The 18,137-nt window shown below is 56.0% G+C and overlaps 1 protein-coding gene across 1 annotated transcript in view; it reads left to right on the forward strand.

The window, feature by feature from the left end:
* EEIG1 (estrogen-induced osteoclastogenesis regulator 1) overlaps positions 1–18,137 on the forward strand; it is a 36,131-nt gene that overhangs the window by 13,834 nt on the left and 4,160 nt on the right. Inside the window, exons 2-10 of the mRNA XM_082656639.1 lie at positions 9,722–9,842; positions 10,036–10,065; positions 12,688–12,804; positions 14,552–14,598; positions 14,755–14,909; positions 16,999–17,103; positions 17,192–17,387; positions 17,851–17,972; positions 18,068–18,137. Of these exons, the coding sequence (XP_082512765.1) occupies positions 9,722–9,842; positions 10,036–10,065; positions 12,688–12,804; positions 14,552–14,598; positions 14,755–14,909; positions 16,999–17,103; positions 17,192–17,387; positions 17,851–17,972; positions 18,068–18,137 (963 nt within the window). The remainder of the gene's footprint in view (positions 1–9,721; positions 9,843–10,035; positions 10,066–12,687; positions 12,805–14,551; positions 14,599–14,754; positions 14,910–16,998; positions 17,104–17,191; positions 17,388–17,850; positions 17,973–18,067) is intronic.

The following is an 18,137-nucleotide window of genomic DNA, read 5'->3' on the forward strand; positions in this document are numbered from 1 at the left end:
CTGTCTGTGAGGACCCTGCGGGCCGTGGGCAGCCTGTGGCCAGGAGGTGGCTCCCATGGAATTGCCCCTCATCACCTGCGTGATGGAGACTGGGGGGTGCTAAAGCTCTGAGATCTTGCTGCATTTCCTGGGCAGTGAGGCTGGTCTGGGCCAGGTGATAGGGATGTGGCAGTGAGCCACCCTCGGGGAACCATGGAACCCGGACTCTGGCGTGGCCTTTTGCTGGGAGTCCCAAACTTCCCCATCTGAGAGGCCGAGGATGGTGGCTCACTTCAACCTGGTCTGCTGCTCTTCACAGCCTTTGAGGCATCTTGAGTTGTTGGGGCCCTGAGAAGACGCATTCCCTCCTCCCAGGTGTCCACTTACCTTCCTGCTTCTGAAGGGAACCAACATGGGGAAGAGGCGAAGGTGTGGCCTTGGGTCAGCATCCAGCCCTATTGTTCTGTCCAACCTTGCTTGGGCTTGTTCTGCCCTTCTCTGGACCTCAGTTTCTTCATCTGTAAAATGGGAATGATAATGGCACGTACCTCCTAGGATTGCGGTAGTTGCTCATGTCTATAAAACACATGTCCTGTAGAACAAGCTCAATGAACAGGACTGGGTTTTACTGTTGATTAATTGAAGATGAACCTGGGAGGCAGGAGCGAGTGTTCTAGAGCGAGGGTCCCGTTCTGTGCAGCTCTGTCTTGAGCTGTGGGGAGGCAGTGGTGGCAGATAGGTGCCATCTGTGTGGGGCCCCGATGGTGGCCAGCTGCCTTTGTGAGTCACTGACACATGGTAGGGCAGGTGCTAGAAAGATGTGGCTACTACACACCCATCGTGCCGGTAGAATTCTTTACATTGCCTCTCTGGGTGAGCAGTGGAGAAAGGAGCTGGACACGTGGTGGGCAGTGTCACCCTTTCACAGATGAAGTCCAGGCTCCCGGTGGTGGGCCTCCGGGTCACTCATGCAGCCCTACCCTCACCTGCCTGATTACCCCCCTCCCCCCGGCCTTCTCTTGCCTCTTCCTGAGAGCCACCTCCTTCCTTCTGGGTCTTCCCACCACCCGGGCCATCTCCCCGCGTCTTCACCCAGCCAACCGCAGCCTAGAGGTCCCAGCTATGGCGTCACTGCCCCGACCAAGTCAGGCCCCCAGTCTGTTCCGCTTCCTCGCAGCCCCTTCCACTTCCTTGGAGGCTGGCGGCAGTTGTCAGTTGCTTTTTGTGTGAGTCTGTCTCCCCACTCAGCCGGGGGCTCCTGAGGAGGTCTGCTCCCGTTGTGTCCCCACACCCATGTGGGCCTGGCACCGAGCCGGCGTCCACAGTGAGGCTTTGTGGATGCATCACAGAGGCCCTGGTCGGGATCTGGGGCCAGGGGAGCTCCGAGGGAGACACCAGCCTGGTAGGATGCTCTGCTCTATTTCAGGACAACCCAGAAAGAGCCAAATTCTGCCAGCGGGCTGTGGTGGGTGGAGAGGGCTCGCCCTGCCTCTCTGGGATTTGGACATCTAATTGTGTATCTTAAAGCTAAAAACGAAACTCCCCTGAAAACCCAGTCTCTGTAATTACCTATCCCTGGCAGCATGGAGCTGGGGACTCAAGCCCTGAAACCCCAGGCTAGGGAGGCCATCTTCGTCTCTTACCAAGGGGCGCCCGGTCCTGCCGGGAGGGTGAGTGTGGGCCCAGGCCTTGAATCAGGCAGATGGGCATTCAAATCCCTTTGCTTTTGACCAGCTCTTCTAACCTCACACCCTTTTCTCATTTTTCAATTTCACGTTCAATTACAGAAACAGTTCTTGGACAGACACAAAGACAGTGGCCCTGCGAACGGTTCTTCACCCTACCTTAGCCAGACCCGCTCCGAGCTCCCTCCTTCCTTCAGCCATTGTCTCCTCCTGCCCCTTTGCAGGTGGAGCAAGCCGCTCGGCTTGGGAGCCCCGAGTCCAGGGCTCTGGACGGTGTCCTCTTTGGGCTTGGTGCCATCATCTTTACATTTCAGTTCTCAGCACATCCTGAGCCACATTAGCAGGGCAAGCGGGGGTTGGGGTGGGGGGGCGGATGCACAGTCCTGTGTGTTCTTAATGAGCATCTTCTTTATGTTTCGTCAGAGATGCTCATTCGTTGTAATTTTTTCACGCTCTTCCTCTTTCTGGCTCACTGCACCTGGGGAGTTGGGGAATGTACGCAGAGACCCACGTTTCCCACACAGGCCCTGTCCCTGCCCCCGGGGCCACAGTCGGTCGAGGTCATGGCTGGTGCCAAGCGGTGCTCAGCTCTCAGGATCCCGGTCACCCTTCAGGGCTCTTGGCAGCGTTGCAGTGGGCCTTTGCTGTTCCTGGGGTGGCTTTTTGGCCTCTAGCCTCCTCGTGCCTTCTTTTTTTAGCAAATTTATTTATTTATATATATTTTTGGCCGCTTTGGGTCTTCGTTGCTGCGCGCGGGCTTTCTCTAGTTGCGGTGAGCAGGGGCTATTCTTTGTTGTGGCGTGCGGGCTTTTCATTGCGGTGGCTTCTCTTGTTGCGGAGCACGGGCTCTAGGCGCACAGACTTCGGTAGTTGTGGCGCGCGGGCTCAGTAGTTGTGGCTCGTGAGCTCTAGACCGTAGGCTCAGTAGTCGTGGTGCACGGGCTTAGTTGCCCCGCGGCATGTGGGATCTTCCCGGACCAGGGCTCGAACCCTGCGTTGGCAGGCGGATTCTTAATGACTGCGCCACCAGGGAAGCCCCTCCTAAGCCTCTCCTCGTGCCTTCTTAAACATGTCAGGCATATTCCCACCTCAGGGCCTTTGCACTGACTCTTCCTCATGCCGGGACTGCTCTTCCCCCAGGCGTCTGTGTGGGTCACTCTCTCACCCCCTTCGGCTCTTTGCTCAGATGTCACCTTCCCATTAACACCTTCCCTGGCCGTCTTTCCCTCAAGCACCCCCAACCCAGGCACTGCCTGCCTCCTTCCCTGTTCCTTTTTCCTCCATAGCACTTACCACCATCTTGTGTTTTTGCTTTATTTTGTCTGTCTCCTTCCTGCTGCCAGACTATAAGCCCCTTGAAGGCAGGAATTTCTGTTTTGTTCACTATTTATGTCCCTAGGGCCTTCAATAGTACCTGGCACCTAATAAGTGCTTAGTAAAAGGTTTTTGAATGAATCCATCCCCTGAGATTCCCTCAAACCTGGCCTGGCAAGCTCCCCCCTGGGGCTCGTGGTCCCCTGCTTGGCATCTTAATTTCTGTCTTTTTTTAATGAATGCCCCCTCACCCCGACCCCTGAGCCTGTGCTCATCTTTCATCTCCCCCCATTAGCCCTGCCCTGTGCCTGAGACCCCATACCACCTGACTGAGGGTGCCCAGCTCCCTCTCTTCAGAGGGCTCTGGAGGCGGCTGCAGGGCTGAGTCCTGGCTGTGCCATCTCTGGCTCTGGACACAGATGGGCCTGGAGTCAAGACCGGCCTCTTCTCCTCACCACCCTGTAGCTGTGAGTGAGTTTCTCGGCCTTTCTGAGCCTCATTTTCCTCATCTGTAAGGTGGGCCATGATAACACCCAACCTGCAGCATTCAGGAGTTCCAGGCAGCACACAGTAGGCCCACAGGGAATGGCCACTGCTGGGGTGTTTGTTTTTATCCTTGCTGTGACCTCCTGGGTGGGCCAGGGCGAGGCTCTGAGCTTCTTCCCATGGGAGTGGTGGCATTTAAGAGCGTGTGTTTAGAGCCCTGTGGAAACATGAGGGAGGCCCAGGGCTGATCCCGTGAGCCCTGCCCTTGCCCACCTTCCCACAGCGGGAGAGGAAACAGCCTGTTACCTGAGCCTGGGAGGGCTCCGCATGGCTTTCTCTGGCCAGGCCTGCAGGAACCACGGTCAAGCAGGCTTCCTGGCCGGGTGTTCCCATGGCAGACTCACAAAGGGGAAGGGAGAGAGCCCACAATTCGATATCGGCTTTTGTTCCCAGACACTAAACCTAATTCTTCTGGGTGTTTCAACACGCCCAGCACTGTGAGCTTCCTCCTCAGGCTCCAGCAGCTGCTTCCAACTCCTGGCTGGCTTGAGCAAGTGGAGGGGGTGGGCGGAGATCTGAGGGTCCACATGGGAGCCCTGGCCGGCCCCTAGCTTTCCCTGCTTTCAGGCTTGGTCCTTCGGCTGCTTGGGAAGCATTCTGCTCGTTTCACCCTTCCATTCACCTCCTCAGGGCTGCTTTCAGCCTCTGCCTAAAACCGGAATCCATAATGGCGAGACAGACGCACTGTCAGAGGAAGATTCAAAGTTCTCACCATGGTCCAGCATGACCTACCCCTGTTCCCTCGACAACCTCGTCCCCTCTGCTCCCCTCCCTAGTCCCATTCAGCCGCTGGCCCCCATGCTGCTTCTCCACTTGCCAAGCTTGTTTCTACCTCAGGGCCTTTGCACTTGCTGTTCGTGCATCAGGACAGCTCTTCCCCCAGTCTTTGCTCAGCCCACATCCTCACTTCACTCCAGACCTTGCTCAGACGTCACTGCCAAAGGGCTTTCCCTAACCACCTGCCCAAAGTAGCAGCCCCCACCTTCTCATCTCTATCCAGTACTCCCTACCCACCTTCCTTGTTCTGTTTTCTCCATTTTTCTCTCTTTATTTGAACTACCATGTTTTCGTTTTGGTAACAGCTTTATTAAGACGTAATTCACAGACCACACAATTCACCCATTTAAAGTGTACAATTTGGGGGCTTCCGTGGTGGCACAGTAGTTAAGAATCCGCCTGCCAACGCAGGGGACATGAGTTCAAGCCCTGGTCCGGAAAGATCCCACATGCCACAGAGCAACTAAGCCCGTACGCCACAACTACTGAACCTGCGCTCTAGAGCCCACGAGCCACAACTACTGAGCCTGCACGCCACAACTACTGAAGCCCGTGCGCCTAGAGCCCGTGCTCCGCAACAAGAGAAGCCACTGCAATGAGAAGCCCGTGCACCGCGACGAAGAGTAGTCCCCGCTCGCCGCAACTAGAGAAAGCCCGTGTGCAGCAGCAAAGACGCAACAAAAATAAATAAAATAAATTTTTTTTAAAAAAGTGTACAGTTTGGGAGTTTTTAGTATATTCACAGAGTTGTGTGACCATCACCACAGTCAATTTTAGGACATTTTCATCACCCCAAAAAGAAACTCCATACCCATTAGCAGTTGTTCCCATTTTTTCCCAGCTCCCCCATCCCCTGGCAATCATCAGTCTTTCTGTCTCTTATGGGTTTGCCTATTCTGGGCATTTCATAGAAATGGAATCATACAATGTATAGTTCTTTGTGACTGGCTTCTTTCACTTAGCATAATGTTTTCAAGGTTAATTCACATTGTAGCATGTTTAGGTGCTCAGTTTCTTTTGATTGCTGAATAATATTCCATTGTATGGATATACCACATTTTATTTATCCATTCACCAGTTGATGGACATCTGGGTTGCTTTCACTTTTTGGCTATTATGAATAATGCTGCTGCGTACAGTTGTGTACAAGTTTTTGTGTGGGCATATGCTTCATTTCTGTTGGATATATACCTAGGAGTAGAATTGCTGAGTCATATGGTAACTGTATGGTTAACCTTTTGAGGAACTGCCAGACGGTTTTCCAAAGCAGCTGCACCAGGTTGCGTTCCTACCGGCAGTGCGCGAGGGTTCCAATTTCTCCCCATCCTCATCAACACTTATTATCTGTCTTGATTATAGCCATTTTAGTGGGTGTGAAGTGGTAACTTGTTATATAGTTTTGATTTGTGTTTCTCTGATAGTTAATGATGTTGAGCATCTTCTCATGTGCTCATTGGCCATTTATATATCTTTTTTGGAGAAATGTCTGTTCAGATCATTTACCAATTTTTAAATTGGGTTGTTTGTCTTTATTATTGAGTTGTGAGTGCTCTGTATATTCTAGCTACAAGTCTCATATATATGATTTGCAAATATTTTCTTTCATTCTGTGGGTTGTCTTCGCTATTTATTTATTTATTTATTTATTTATTTATTTTGCGGTACGCGGGCCTCTCACTGTGTGGCCTCTCCCGTTGTGGAGCACAGGCTCTAGACGCGCAGGCTCAGCGGCCATGGCTCACGGGCCCAGCCGCTCCACGGCATGTGGGATCTTCTCAGACCGGGGCGCAAACCCGTGTCGCCCTCATCGGCAGGTGGACTCTCAACCACTGCGCCACCAGGGAAGCCCGTCTTCACTATTTTGATGGTGTTCTTTGAATCACAAAATTTAAAAATTTTTATGAAGTTCAAAATATCTATATTTTTCTTTTGTTGCTTGTACTTTTGGTGTCATATCTAAGAAACTGTTGCCTAATACCAGATCATGAAGAGTTACCCCTATGTTTTCTTCTAAGAATTTAATAGTTTCAGCTCTTAAACTTATGAATTACTTATTGTATACGGTATGAGAAATGAGTCCTGCTTTATTTTGCACGTGAATATCTAGCTGTCCCAGCAACGTTTGTTAAAAAGGCTGTTCCTTCCCCCATTGGCACCCTTGTTGAAAATTAACTGACCATAAATGTGAAGGTTTACTTCTGGACTCTCAATTCTATTCTGTTGATCTATGTGTCTATCCTTATGCCAGAACCACTCTTTCTTGATTATTGTAGCTTTGTAGAAGTTCTGCATTCAAGACATGTGAATCCCTTATTATATTCTACTTTCTCTAGATTGTTTTGATTATTCTGGTCCTTTGAACTTCTAAGATTTAGGATCAACTTGTCAATTTTCTGCAGAGAAGCCAGCCGAGATTTTGATAGGGATCATATTGAATTTTTAGATCAATTTGGGTGTATTATCATCTTTTTTTTTTTTTTTTCTTGTGGCTGTGTTGGATCTTCGTTGCTGCATGCAGGCTTTCTCTAGTTGCAGCAAGCAGGGGCTGTTCTTCGTTGCTGTGCATGGGCTTCTCATTGCGGTGGCTTCTCTTGTTGCGGAGCACGGGCTCTAGGCGTGTGGGCTTCAGTCGTTGTAGCACGTGGGCTCAGTAGCTGTGGCTCGCGGGCTCTAGAGCGCAGGCTCGGTAGTTGGGACTCACGGGCTTAGTTGCTCCGCGGCATGTGGGATCTTCCCGGACCGGGGCTCGAACCCGTGTCCCCTGCATTGGCAGGCGGATTCTTAACCACTGCGCCACCGGGGAAGCCCGGGAGTATTATCATTTTAACAATATTAAATATTTCAGTCCACGACTGTGGGATGTCTTTCCATTTATTTAGATCTTCTTGAATTTCTTTCAGCAATGTAGTTTGTAGTTTTCCAGAGTGTACGTTTTGTACTTCTTTTGTTAAATTTATTCTTTTTGATACTATTGTAAATGAAATTGTTTTCTTCATTTCATTGTGGATGTTCACTAGTACTGTATGTAGAAATAACTGATTTTTGTATATTGCAACCTGGCTGAACTCATGTATTCTAATAGTTTTTTTACTGGATTCCTTAGGATTTTCTACATACAAGATTAAGTCATCTGCCAAAAGAGGTAGTTTTCGTTCTTCCTTCCCACTCCCAGCAAAATGTAAGCTAGTCATTGCTGTGGCCCCAGTGCATAGAACAGGGACTGGCACACGACTGGTGCTCAATTATTTGAATGAATGAATGAGGCTGGGTCAGATGATGCTCCAGCCCAGCGTTCCCACTCCTCCTTTGGCACCTGCTTCTTGAGGGTCCCTGCCCATGTCCACTGGCGGGTTGGGAGCTCTCTCTTCCTCCCCCTCATCTCTAGCCCTGACCTTTTCTGTTTGTCCCCAGTCTGCGGGGGTTGCTGGAGCTCACCTTCCTAACAAGGTCAGAGCATTTTGGTGATTGGCCCCAGCCCAAGTTGCACAGTGAGCGTGAGGCTGCGAGCCCAGGTCTGCCCGACGGAGTCCTGTTGCTTCTTGTCACAGCCCTGGCAGGATGTGGGGAAGCCTTGGTCCCATCCTCAAAGACTTGTGGGGCTAGGAGGGAGCTCCTCATAGAGGCTTGGCTCCGGCGCTTTCATCGGCTGAGAAACCAAGAGTATGTTTGTTCCTCACTCATGCGATCCCCTCTGCCAGGAACCGTCTCCCCCGCTTGCTACTCCCCCCTCTTCATTCGGGTCTGAGCCTGAATGCCACCTCCCTGCAGCCAGTCACCTTCCCTGACTCACCCCTTCCCCCACCCTGTCCTGGTGACACTGAGTCATCAGTGGGGTGACTGTCAGATGTCAGTCTGTGAATCAAGTCCACGACAGCATCCAGCACCTGGCACATACTTGGGACTCAGAGACATGGGTAGACGCCTCGGGTGCAGATCAGGGCGCTGCTGGCTCCACAACCCCAGGGGGTTCTGTCTGCCAGGCTTTCCCGAGCCCCTGACCCGTGAACCACGGTGATGGCTGAGCGCTCTGACTCTGCAGTTGGACCGTCCTGAGTTCAGATCCTGCTTCGTCCATCCCTGGGGGTGTGACCTTGGGTGGTCTCCGGGAGCCTCAGTGCCCTCAGCTGTAGAAGGGGTGGCACAGAGTCTCCTTCCAGGGTTGCCGTGAGAAGGAGGCCAGCCCGTGTTCAGGAGATGCTCAACCTGTGCTGACCCTCCGCCCACCGGCCCCCGTCTGGCCATTAACCCGAGCCCCTCCGGTCTCCAGGGTGTAGAGCGGTCACTTCCTCAGCTGTCCACTCGCCGTTCCTGTTAGCTGGGATGAGGCTGGAGATCATGTCTTGTACGCCTGCCCCTCCCTTCCTGAGCGCGTCCTGCCGTGGCAGGGGGGCTCATTTCCACCATGTGCCGCTGCCACCCCCGGGGCCCACCGACCCCTGTGGCAGCTGGAGAGGCTCGGTGGACTGCTCGCACTGGCTCCCACTCACCCCCAGGGCACAGGGCGCCTCCCCAGTGTGGGGGGGCTGCTGAATTGGTGGGCTTGGTCGTGCTCCTCAGGTCCAGGAGGCGCTCCAGGGGCTGGAAAGCCAGCACCCCCTCCCCGACCCTGCCCTGACCCAGCGGGGAGGGCTGAGCATGTGGCACCAGAGCCAGGCTGCCTGGGTTCAAGTCCCTGTTCTGCTCTGCCAGTGGTGGGCCTCGGGCCGGGGTCTTAGCCCTAGAGCTCCCGGTTTCTTTGAACGTGGGCTTGGACTACGGGTAGCAGCTGCCCCAGACGGTGCGTGACCTTGGATCGCCAGCACTTGGAGAAGGCTCCTGTGGCAGCTGGTTTTGTGAAGTGCTTTGGGTGGTGCCTGGCGCACAGAAGTACCGTATGAGCGTTAGCTGTTGTTGTTGTTGTTATTATTATCATTGTTATTATTGCTGGTGAAGAAGGGGGCTCTGGAGCCAGGCGGCACTGGGCTGAGGGCCAGCTGTTTCCTGGCTGGGCAGAACTGGGCAGTTTATCTAGCCTCAGTTTCTTCATCTGTAAAAAGGGCCGGGAGTCCATCCTGGGAGCACCGTTGTGAGGCTCACTTGAGATGGCCAGTGGCCGTCCAGCTGGAGGGAGGTAATGGCAGACGAAGGAGCTACCCGAGACCCCAGAGCAAGGTTGGGGGTGGGACAGGCAGTGCTGGAAACAGACAGCTGCCCCCAGCCTGATCGCACCCTCGCCTTGTGTTTTTTCATTTTTTATTTTTATGTTTTTGTTGTTTTTTTTATAACACGTACACAAGCAGATTCTTGTTATGAAAATACAGTCACTTTGTGATACAAAGTGAAAAGTGAGAGTTTCCCTCCCCGTCCCAAAGGTAGCAGGGCCCTCACGTCCCTAAAAGTGGACCCTGCACCCTTGCACTCACTGTCCCTCTGACCTGCAGGGAGGAGGTGCAAGAGAACTGTGTGCGGTGGCGGAAGAGGTTCACCTTCGTGTGTAAGATGAGTGCCAACCCGGCCACCGGCCTGCTGGACCCCTGCATCTTCCGTGTGTCGGTGCGCAAGGTGAGAGGCCAGGGGGCGCTGGTAGGGCCACTGGGCTGCTGGCTTTAGGCCCATGCCCTGAGTGAGCCAGTCAACCCCTTTTCTTGTCCCCCTTCCCTGGGAGTCAGATTGGGGGATGGGGTGGACTGGGGAGACCCATGAGGTCCCTGGGATCCCCTAGTCATCCTGCTGCCTTTGTCTGTTTCCCATGCAGGAGCTGAAAGGTGGGAAGGCTTACTCCAAGGTAAGCGGGGCCATGTGAAGGGGCGGCGGGGTGGGACGGGATGGGTGGATGGGACAGGCATGAGAGAAGCTCCTAGACTAACCTCCAGCCGCGTCTCTTGCCCCAAACAGAAGACGCCGTGCCCTCCATGAGATGTATTATTTTTTTGAAATATCTTTTTTTTTTTTAAATTTATTTTTGGCTGTGTTGGGTCTTCGTTGCTGCACGCGGGCATTCTTTCGTTGCGGTGAGCGGGGGCTACTCTTCGTTGCGGTGCGCAGGCTTCTCGTTGCGGTGGCTTCTCTTGTTGCGGAGCACGGGCTGTAGGCGCGCAGGCTCAGGAGCTGTGGCTCATGGGCTCTAGAGGGCAGGCTCAGTAGTTGTGGTGCACAGGCTTAGTTGCTCCTCGGCATGTGGGATCTTCCCGGACCGGGGCTCGAACCCGTGTCCCCTTCATTGGCAGGCGGATTCTTAACCTCTACACCACCAGGGAAGTCCCTATTTTTTTGAAATATCTTTATTGATAGTCTTTTCACTTAACATAAAGGCAGTGGATGTTTGTTGCAGCACAAATGGGACAGAGGTTTTCAGAGTGAAAGGGTGGTTTCCACCCTAGTTCTCTCTAGGCCTCCTCCTCAGACTCCACCATTTTGATTTGTTAGGGTCTTTCCAGACCTTTTTTTTTTTTTGTGGTACGCGGCCTCTCACTGTTGTGGTCTCTCCCGTTGCGGAGCACAGGCTCCGGACGCGCAGATCCAGCGGCCATGGCTCACGGGCCCAGCTGCTCCGCGGCATGTGGGATCTTCCCGGACCGGGGCATGAACCCGTGTCCCCTGCATCGGCAGGCGGACTCTCAACCACTGCGCCACCAGGGAAGCCCTCCAGACCTTTTAAGAAAAAAAAAAATGCATGAAATATATGTCCAGAGCCTTGAATAAAACGTGTGCATATGGCTTAGAGGATCATACAAGGCTCACCCTATGTGTGTACTTGCACACATGCAGGTGATATGATATTTAAATTCACAAGAGGGACTTGTTCTAAACAGATTCTGCAACTTGGTTTTTTACTTACCAATACATCATGGGCATGTTTTTCTGTCATCACAAATTTCCTTTTGCTGTCTAACAGCGGCGGGGCCCATCGTTTGGCTGGGTGAAGAGGGCTCGGCCAGGCCCCGCTGTTGCACATCTGTGTGGTTGCCGGGCTTTCCCTGTGCCCACAGACAGTTCAGGCCTACGCATTAAAACCTTTTCCACTGGGGAAGGTGGGGGAAGACGGCTCTGGAAGGGTTACCTCTGGCTTTGAGTCAGCTCTGCCCTAAGCCCCCTTCTCGTCGGGACTCTCGCCCACCCTCTGCGGCCTGGGGAGGCGCCCGGCAGCAGGGGATGGGCTCAGTCAGTCCAGAGGGGACATGCCTCTGCCTCACCTCACTCTGCGTGGAGAGCCCGAGGGAGGTGCTGCGCAGGGCGTGTTCCTTCCCACCGACCAGAGCCCAGGAAGCTCAGTGGACCAGGCCTTGTACTCCGTCTTGGCCGGGGCGCTGATGCCCTCTCCAGAAGCAGAGGGCAGGGTGGCTAGAACCGGGCTGTGGAAGATGCTTCCGGAGTGGAGATTTCTCCTCCTGTTGATGCATGTGGGTGAAGGACAGCCAGGAGAGAAACTGCCAGCCAACAGCCGGAAGTCCCACCTCCTCCCCCTCCCCCCACACACCTGCTATGTCACATGTCAGACCTGCCAGGCCCTTCCCTTCCGTTCTTTAATCAAACCTCCACCACAGGCTCAGCTCCCCTTAATCAGAGGAGGAAGCTGAGGCCCAGAAAGGTGGTGAGGCTTGACGCTGATCAGGCCTAATGTCAGCTCTGGCTCTGCCAGTTAAGGTGTGTGAGCCCCTGAGCAAGTCACTTCCCCGCTCTGAACCTTAGTTTCCTTGTCTGAAGCATGTGCCCTAAGCTCTGCAGTAGAGACTTGCATGCAGCAGGTGCTCAATAAATGTCCCTGATTGGCTTGGTTCGTCTTCCAGGTCGCCAAGCCCAGCATCCCCCCAACCTCAGCCTCCAGGTCTGGCAGACTTGGCTTCCACCCAGGAGGCCTTCTCAGCTCATACACCATGTTCTCACACTTTCTCGCTTCCCTCCGCATCCCTTGCTCCCTTCTGCATCGCAGGAGCAGCTGGGAGTTCCCACCAGCCCCTCACTCCAGCTCCCGGCAGGGTCTCCTGCTCACCCTGCAGTGCCCTCCACGCTTGCAGCCCAACGCCAAGTTCCCACGGGCCTTCCCTCCCCTCCTGTCCGCTGGCCTGGTGGCTCCCACAGCACGGCCTTGTTTCCCAGGGAACAATGCGTCTGTGTCACAGACAACAATGTCCTTTCATCTCGGGCGCTGCCCTGGTGCACGCTGGGACACGGCACAAAGGGTGCTTTGTGCAGCTCAGGGATGTGAGCTCCTGGCTTTGCCACGTTGGAGCCGCCAGCCCGGGCCTCTGTCCTTGGGTGCCGGTTATGCAACAGTCATTCTGGGCCGTGGGGCGGGCCCGAGGGCTCTGCCTCCCCTCCCCATCCCACCTTGCCAAGCTAACCCTTGGGCTGCCAGCCATGCGCCCGCACTCCCCTCAGCCTCCCACCCTCTCCTCTGTCCCCACAGCTGGGCTTTGCCGACTTGAACCTGGCGGAGTTTGCAGGCTCGGGCTCCACAGTGCGCTGCTGCCTGCTGGAGGGATACGACACGAAGAACACCCGACAGGACAACTCCATCCTCAAGGTACCAGGGCTCTGCTGCCCCATCCACCCCCTCCCACCAAGGGGCGGGGGCAAACGTGCTCCTTGTCAGAGTCCCCTGAACGGTTGTTAAGAATACAGGTTCTCACCCCAGACAGGCAGTGAGAGACACTGGGAAAGACGTGGGCCCTGGGGTCAGGAAAGCACCATCGAAGGCCTGACTCAGGCACTGGCCTCAGTTTCCCCATCCATAATCAGGGTCAGGGGTGGACCCAATAGTCTCTTTAACGCCTTGGTGAGCACTTTTGGTGAGCTCAGCGTGGCTGAGTGCTTACCACCCGTTATCTCGTGGTTTCTGACAACAGCCCCGTGGGGTGTGGTGTCTATTATTGGCCCCAGATTTGCACCGCAGGGGGCTGAGGCGCAGAGGTTAGATCATCTGCCTGGGTCACAAGCAGAGCTGCCACTTGAGCCTGCGGTCCAGCTCCTAACCACTGCCCACACGTTATGAGGCAGCCTGAGCTCCCAGAGCATCAGTGAGCAGATGGACTGCCATCCCCGGACCTGGCAGAGCCGGGCAGCTGCTCAGAGGGCCCAGCCACGGAAAGGCTTCCAGCCGGGGCATCACCCTCCCCCCAGGCAGCTGCCTCTTTGGCCTCTTGGGACAGAGATATCTGGGCATCCACTGCCAGCATGCCTCTCTTCCTCGTCCCCACACCCTTCCACCTGGCTGAGAAAACAGTCTTGTTGTAACCACACCTCTGCGAGCGGCCCAGCGGGAGCGTGTTATGCCTGGCAGAGCTGGGCAAGAGGTGGCAGGCAAGGGCTCTGGGGCGTCCTGGGCCTTTTGCCAAAGAAACCAGAGGCACCTGAAAAGGTCCAGGCTAGTTGTTGTGAGAGCCAAGCCCTTTCAGCCTTGCCCCAGTGGCCCAGTGCATCCTCAGGCCAGATCAAGGCCCCAGGGGCAGGTGGCCTCCAGTTCAAGGGCATCTCCCCCACATCCTGTCTGCAGGGCCTTGAGCAGTCCCTTCCCCTGGGTCTGAGTCTCAGTTCCCTCGTCTACAGCTTGGGGCCATCACGTACTTTGTAGGTTGCTATCATGGCCAAATGAAACAATCCATTAAAAACAAAGCCTCACCCCAGCGGTCAACATTTTTTTTGTCAGAGGTGTCCCGGTGATCTGGGCACCTCTTTCCCACCCCATCACCCCTCTGCCTGTCGCTCCGCCCCAGCCCAGATCTGGGGACCCAAACCTTGCCCTGTTTAGACCATTGCCAAAATCTTCGCCCGAGTGGATGTTACATTTCTAATGGCTTCTTGCTTTACTTTATTCAACAAGCTTTCACAAGCCCCTGCCCTCTGTGTTGGAATCTGTGAACCCCTCCCCACCGCGTAGGCATCGAGAGCTTCCCTCCCACCTGCTCACCTGCTCTGAGGGCTGCGAGGGGCGCAGAGGATAGAGAGTGTCTGCGGCTCCTCCCTTGAGGGCCTCACAGTCTGTTTGTGGTTTTGCAATGACAGTAGCTGACATTCCCTCCTCACTCACCCCGGGCCAGGTGCCCAGCATCCTCTCCACTATTCCACGAGGTAGGCGTTAGGATCAGTTTTGTCCTCTGCACGAGGAAACTGGGCTTCACTGAAGTTTGGTGGCTTCGCCAGGGCCAGCAAGGGACAGAGATAGGATCAGAGTCCAAGCGCATCTGAAGCCAGAGCAGGGAGGCCACAGGGAGGCCGGGCGCCTGGGTGGGGGGGTGGATGGGGCGTGGCTGATTCCTCCGGCTTTTGCACAGGTCACCATTGGAATGTTCCTGCTCTCTGGAGACCCCTGCTTCAAGACGTGAGTGCTGGTACAGGGCGCCGGAGTGGTGGGGGCTCTGTCCTGGACACGGGGAGGGGGGACAAGGGACTGTCCCCTCCCCCAGGCTCTTGGGTTCCCCTGTCTTCTCCGACCCCAAAGTGGGGCACTCCGGTCACACCCATCTGTCTTCCCAAGGCCGCCGTCCACTGCCAAGTCCATCTCCATCCCAGGCCAGGATTCCTCCCTGCAGCTGACGTGTAAGGGTGGCGGGACCAGCAGCGGTGGCAGTGGCACCAACTCCCTGACAGGGTCCCGGCCACCCAAGGCGCGGCCCACCGTCCTCAGCTCAGGTACTGTTCCTCACCTGCCCTCCCTACCCCTCCCACGGCCGAAGGCTTTTACCTCCCCATATCGCTAGGTCCCAAGGGGGATGCTTGCTGAGAAGGGAAGGCTAGTGGGATGGCGTGTACCCACCCACGCTTCCATTAGGCAGGCGTCTGAGCCCCCCCTGTGATCTGGGCTCTGTGCGTGGCCCCAGGACCACAGCAGCGCCCTGGACCGAGACTAACCGGGTCCCTGGCCTAGCAGGAGAGACAGGTGTCAATGAGACAATAAATATGTCAAATGCGTGTCCAGCTACAGCTGTGACGAGAGGTGTCAGAGGGACACAGAAGGTGTCCGCCTGGGGGCGGCCGGGGAAAGCTCCCTGAAGGCGTGTCATTTGAGCTGAATCTGGCGTGTAGTGTGCAGTGTTCCTGGCAGAGGGATGTCCTGTGAGCTCCTGCTCTGTGACTGGCTGCGTGACCTTGACTGGCCGTTTTGCCTCTCCAGGTCTCAGCGTCCTCCTCTGCAAAATGGGATCAGCAGTAGCAATCACATCTTGGGTTGCTCTGGGGATGAACTGAGCAAACGTACGTGCGCGCCTTGCCTGGCCCGTAGTGTGTCCTCTATTTCCCAGCACGTGTTTTGTTAAATTATCATTATTACTAATATTATGAAAAATGCAAATGAGCTTGAATCCCCAGAGGAATCAGTGTGGCAATTAAGAGGGGGAGGTGATACCAGGAGAGAAGGCTCCTGCCTGCACCACCCCCCAACCCTGGGTGCTGTGCGGGGTGAAGCAGGCCCCTCCGGGTATGAGCCTTGGCCTCTGCACCCCTTCCCTGGGGGTGAGCTCAGGGCTGGGAGGAGGACTGCCCCTTAGCTGATCAGTAAGCAAGGCGGCACGCGGCGGCCCTGATTGGTGCCGCAAGAGCAATTAGGGTACAGGGCCTCAGGCCCTGTTTGCTGGGTGATTCTGCCCCCAGGGGATGGGAGCAGTGAGGGACCCTCTGACCCCAAGGGCCAGCTTCCCTCCACTCCCGTTTTTCCTGCACACCCAGCCTAGTGTGGCCCAGAGCTGGGGGCTGCATGCAGGAATGGGGGCTCGCCAGCTCCATTGCTCTCTCCAGCTTCAGGGTGGGGGTCCCCAGAGGAGAGATCTGGGGACCAGGCCACTCCAGCAAATATGGGGCCTTTTATGCAAAGTAGAAGAGGTGCCTCTCCCACGGGGGGTGGGATTTGAGCCCCCACAGGCCTCTATAGCTGATTTTCTGCCTCTCGCTCTCCCTCTTCTGCAACCCCTCAGATGCGGAGAACCTGCTGACTTGAAAAGCCATGTGGCTTTGGGTGGGGACACAGGCAGGCCTGGGGTCCATCCTATGGCCTGGGTGTGCTCATCTCCGAAGAGAGGATGGATGAGTCCTTGCTTCCTGTGTGGGTTGGGGGGGGGGGTTACTCATGGAGCGCTGGGCAGACCCTGCCTGGTTCCCTGGAATCTCCTGCTGTCACTGCCTGAAAGTGTGTTCCCCGCCTTCTGCACCCCCTTATTTACTCCACTCCAGCTACACAGACCCAAGCCCATTCAAGCCTCAGGGCCTTTGCTTATGCCGTTCCCTCTGTCTAGAAGGCCCTTCCCCTGATGCTGCTTCCTTCTGGCTTGCTCCCTTCCACGCATCCTGAAGGTTTCGCATTAAGGCCACCTCCTCAGAGAAGCCTTCCCTGATTCCAGACTGGGTCAGACCCCCCCCCCCCGATACGCTCCCTACTCTGCGCCATTAGCCAGTTGTGGTTAATCGTGGGTCATTTTTGTTCAACATACTTCTTTCCCACCACTGGTGCCTGTGACACCACGTCTCCTGTTCCCAGCACCCGGTAGAGCGCCCAGCGTGGAGGACGTCCCCAACAGATATTTGTGGAATGAACACATGGCCCGGGGTTCGAGTGGTGACCTGCAGCCCAGGGCAGGTTGCTGCTTCCCTGGACCTCAGCTTTTCAGTCTCTTAAATGGAAATACATAATGTGCTCTCCCCCCCCCACCCCCCCACCCACACTCAGTGAGAGGAGGAGCAAGGGCGAGGGCGGGCACACTGGTAACCCCTGCCCCTACCCGGCTTCCAGGGGTGCCAGAGGAGCCGGACCAGAACCTCTCCAGCCCCGAGGAGGTGTTCCACTCCGGCCACTCCCGCAACTCCAGCTACGCCAGCCAGCAGTCCAAGATCTCTGGTGAGTGCCCGCCTGGCCCCTTGCCCTTGGCCTTCCACCTTCCGCGGCCCCCGGCTCCCGGTAATCAGCGTCCCCGACCGCCCCCCAGGCTACAGCACCGAGCACTCGCGCTCCTCCAGCCTCTCGGACCTGACGCACCGCCGGAACACGTCCACCAGCAGCAGCGCCTCGGGCGGCCTCAGCATAGCTGTGGAGGGTCCCGAGGGCAGCGAGCGTGAGCACCGGCCCCCCGAGAAGCCACCGCGGCCACCCCGGCCCCCACATCTGTCGGACCGCTCGTTTCGGTAAGTCTCACCATACGTGCTCCTGGAGAGCAGACCCCGCCGGTGGCTCCCTGAACCTCTGCTTCTCTACCTGTAACAGGGGGACAAGGGGGCCCCTGCCGCAGTGGTGTGGGCGTGGCTATTCAACCAGCTGATGCTCACAGGCGCGGCGCCCGGCCTGGCACGCATGCTCAGTGAGCGGTTGCTGTGTGCGGTTTAGTGTCCCCTCTGTCCCCGCCTGCTCCCTTGCTCTGCTGCCTCTCAGAGGCTGGTACTTAACCTCTCAAGGCCTCCGTGGCCTCCTCTGTAAAGCCAGGTCGTAGCAGCATCTGCACGTAGGGTTTGACGTGAGGGTTAAATGAATACAGTCTGGAACAGCTCTCACGTGCACTTTGAGCATCCTGAGTGCTGCAGGTGCTTGGTCCTGTCGTCGTCGTGCCTGTTGCTGCCCTGACTGTTGTGACTCTGCCCCGCCCCGCCCCAGGAGGAAGAAGGACTCCGTGGAGAGCCACCCGACCTGGGTGGATGACACGCGGATTGACGCTGATGACATCGTGGAGAAGATCATGCAGAGCCAGGACTTCACGGACGGCAGCAATACTGAGGGTGAGCTGCCCGCGCCGGCGGGCCAGGGACGATGCCCAGGGGCTCCCTGGCGGCGCCGCTCCGCTCAGCCCCCATCCTTCCCTGTGTCCCCACAGACAGCAACCTCCGGCTGTTCGTGAGCCGCGATGGCTCCACCACCCTGAGTGGCATCCAGCTGGCCAACAG

The sequence above is a fragment of the Grampus griseus genome, assembly GCF_964374135.1.
Source record: "Grampus griseus genome assembly, chromosome: 6".
Lineage (NCBI taxonomy): Eukaryota > Metazoa > Chordata > Mammalia > Artiodactyla > Delphinidae > Grampus > Grampus griseus.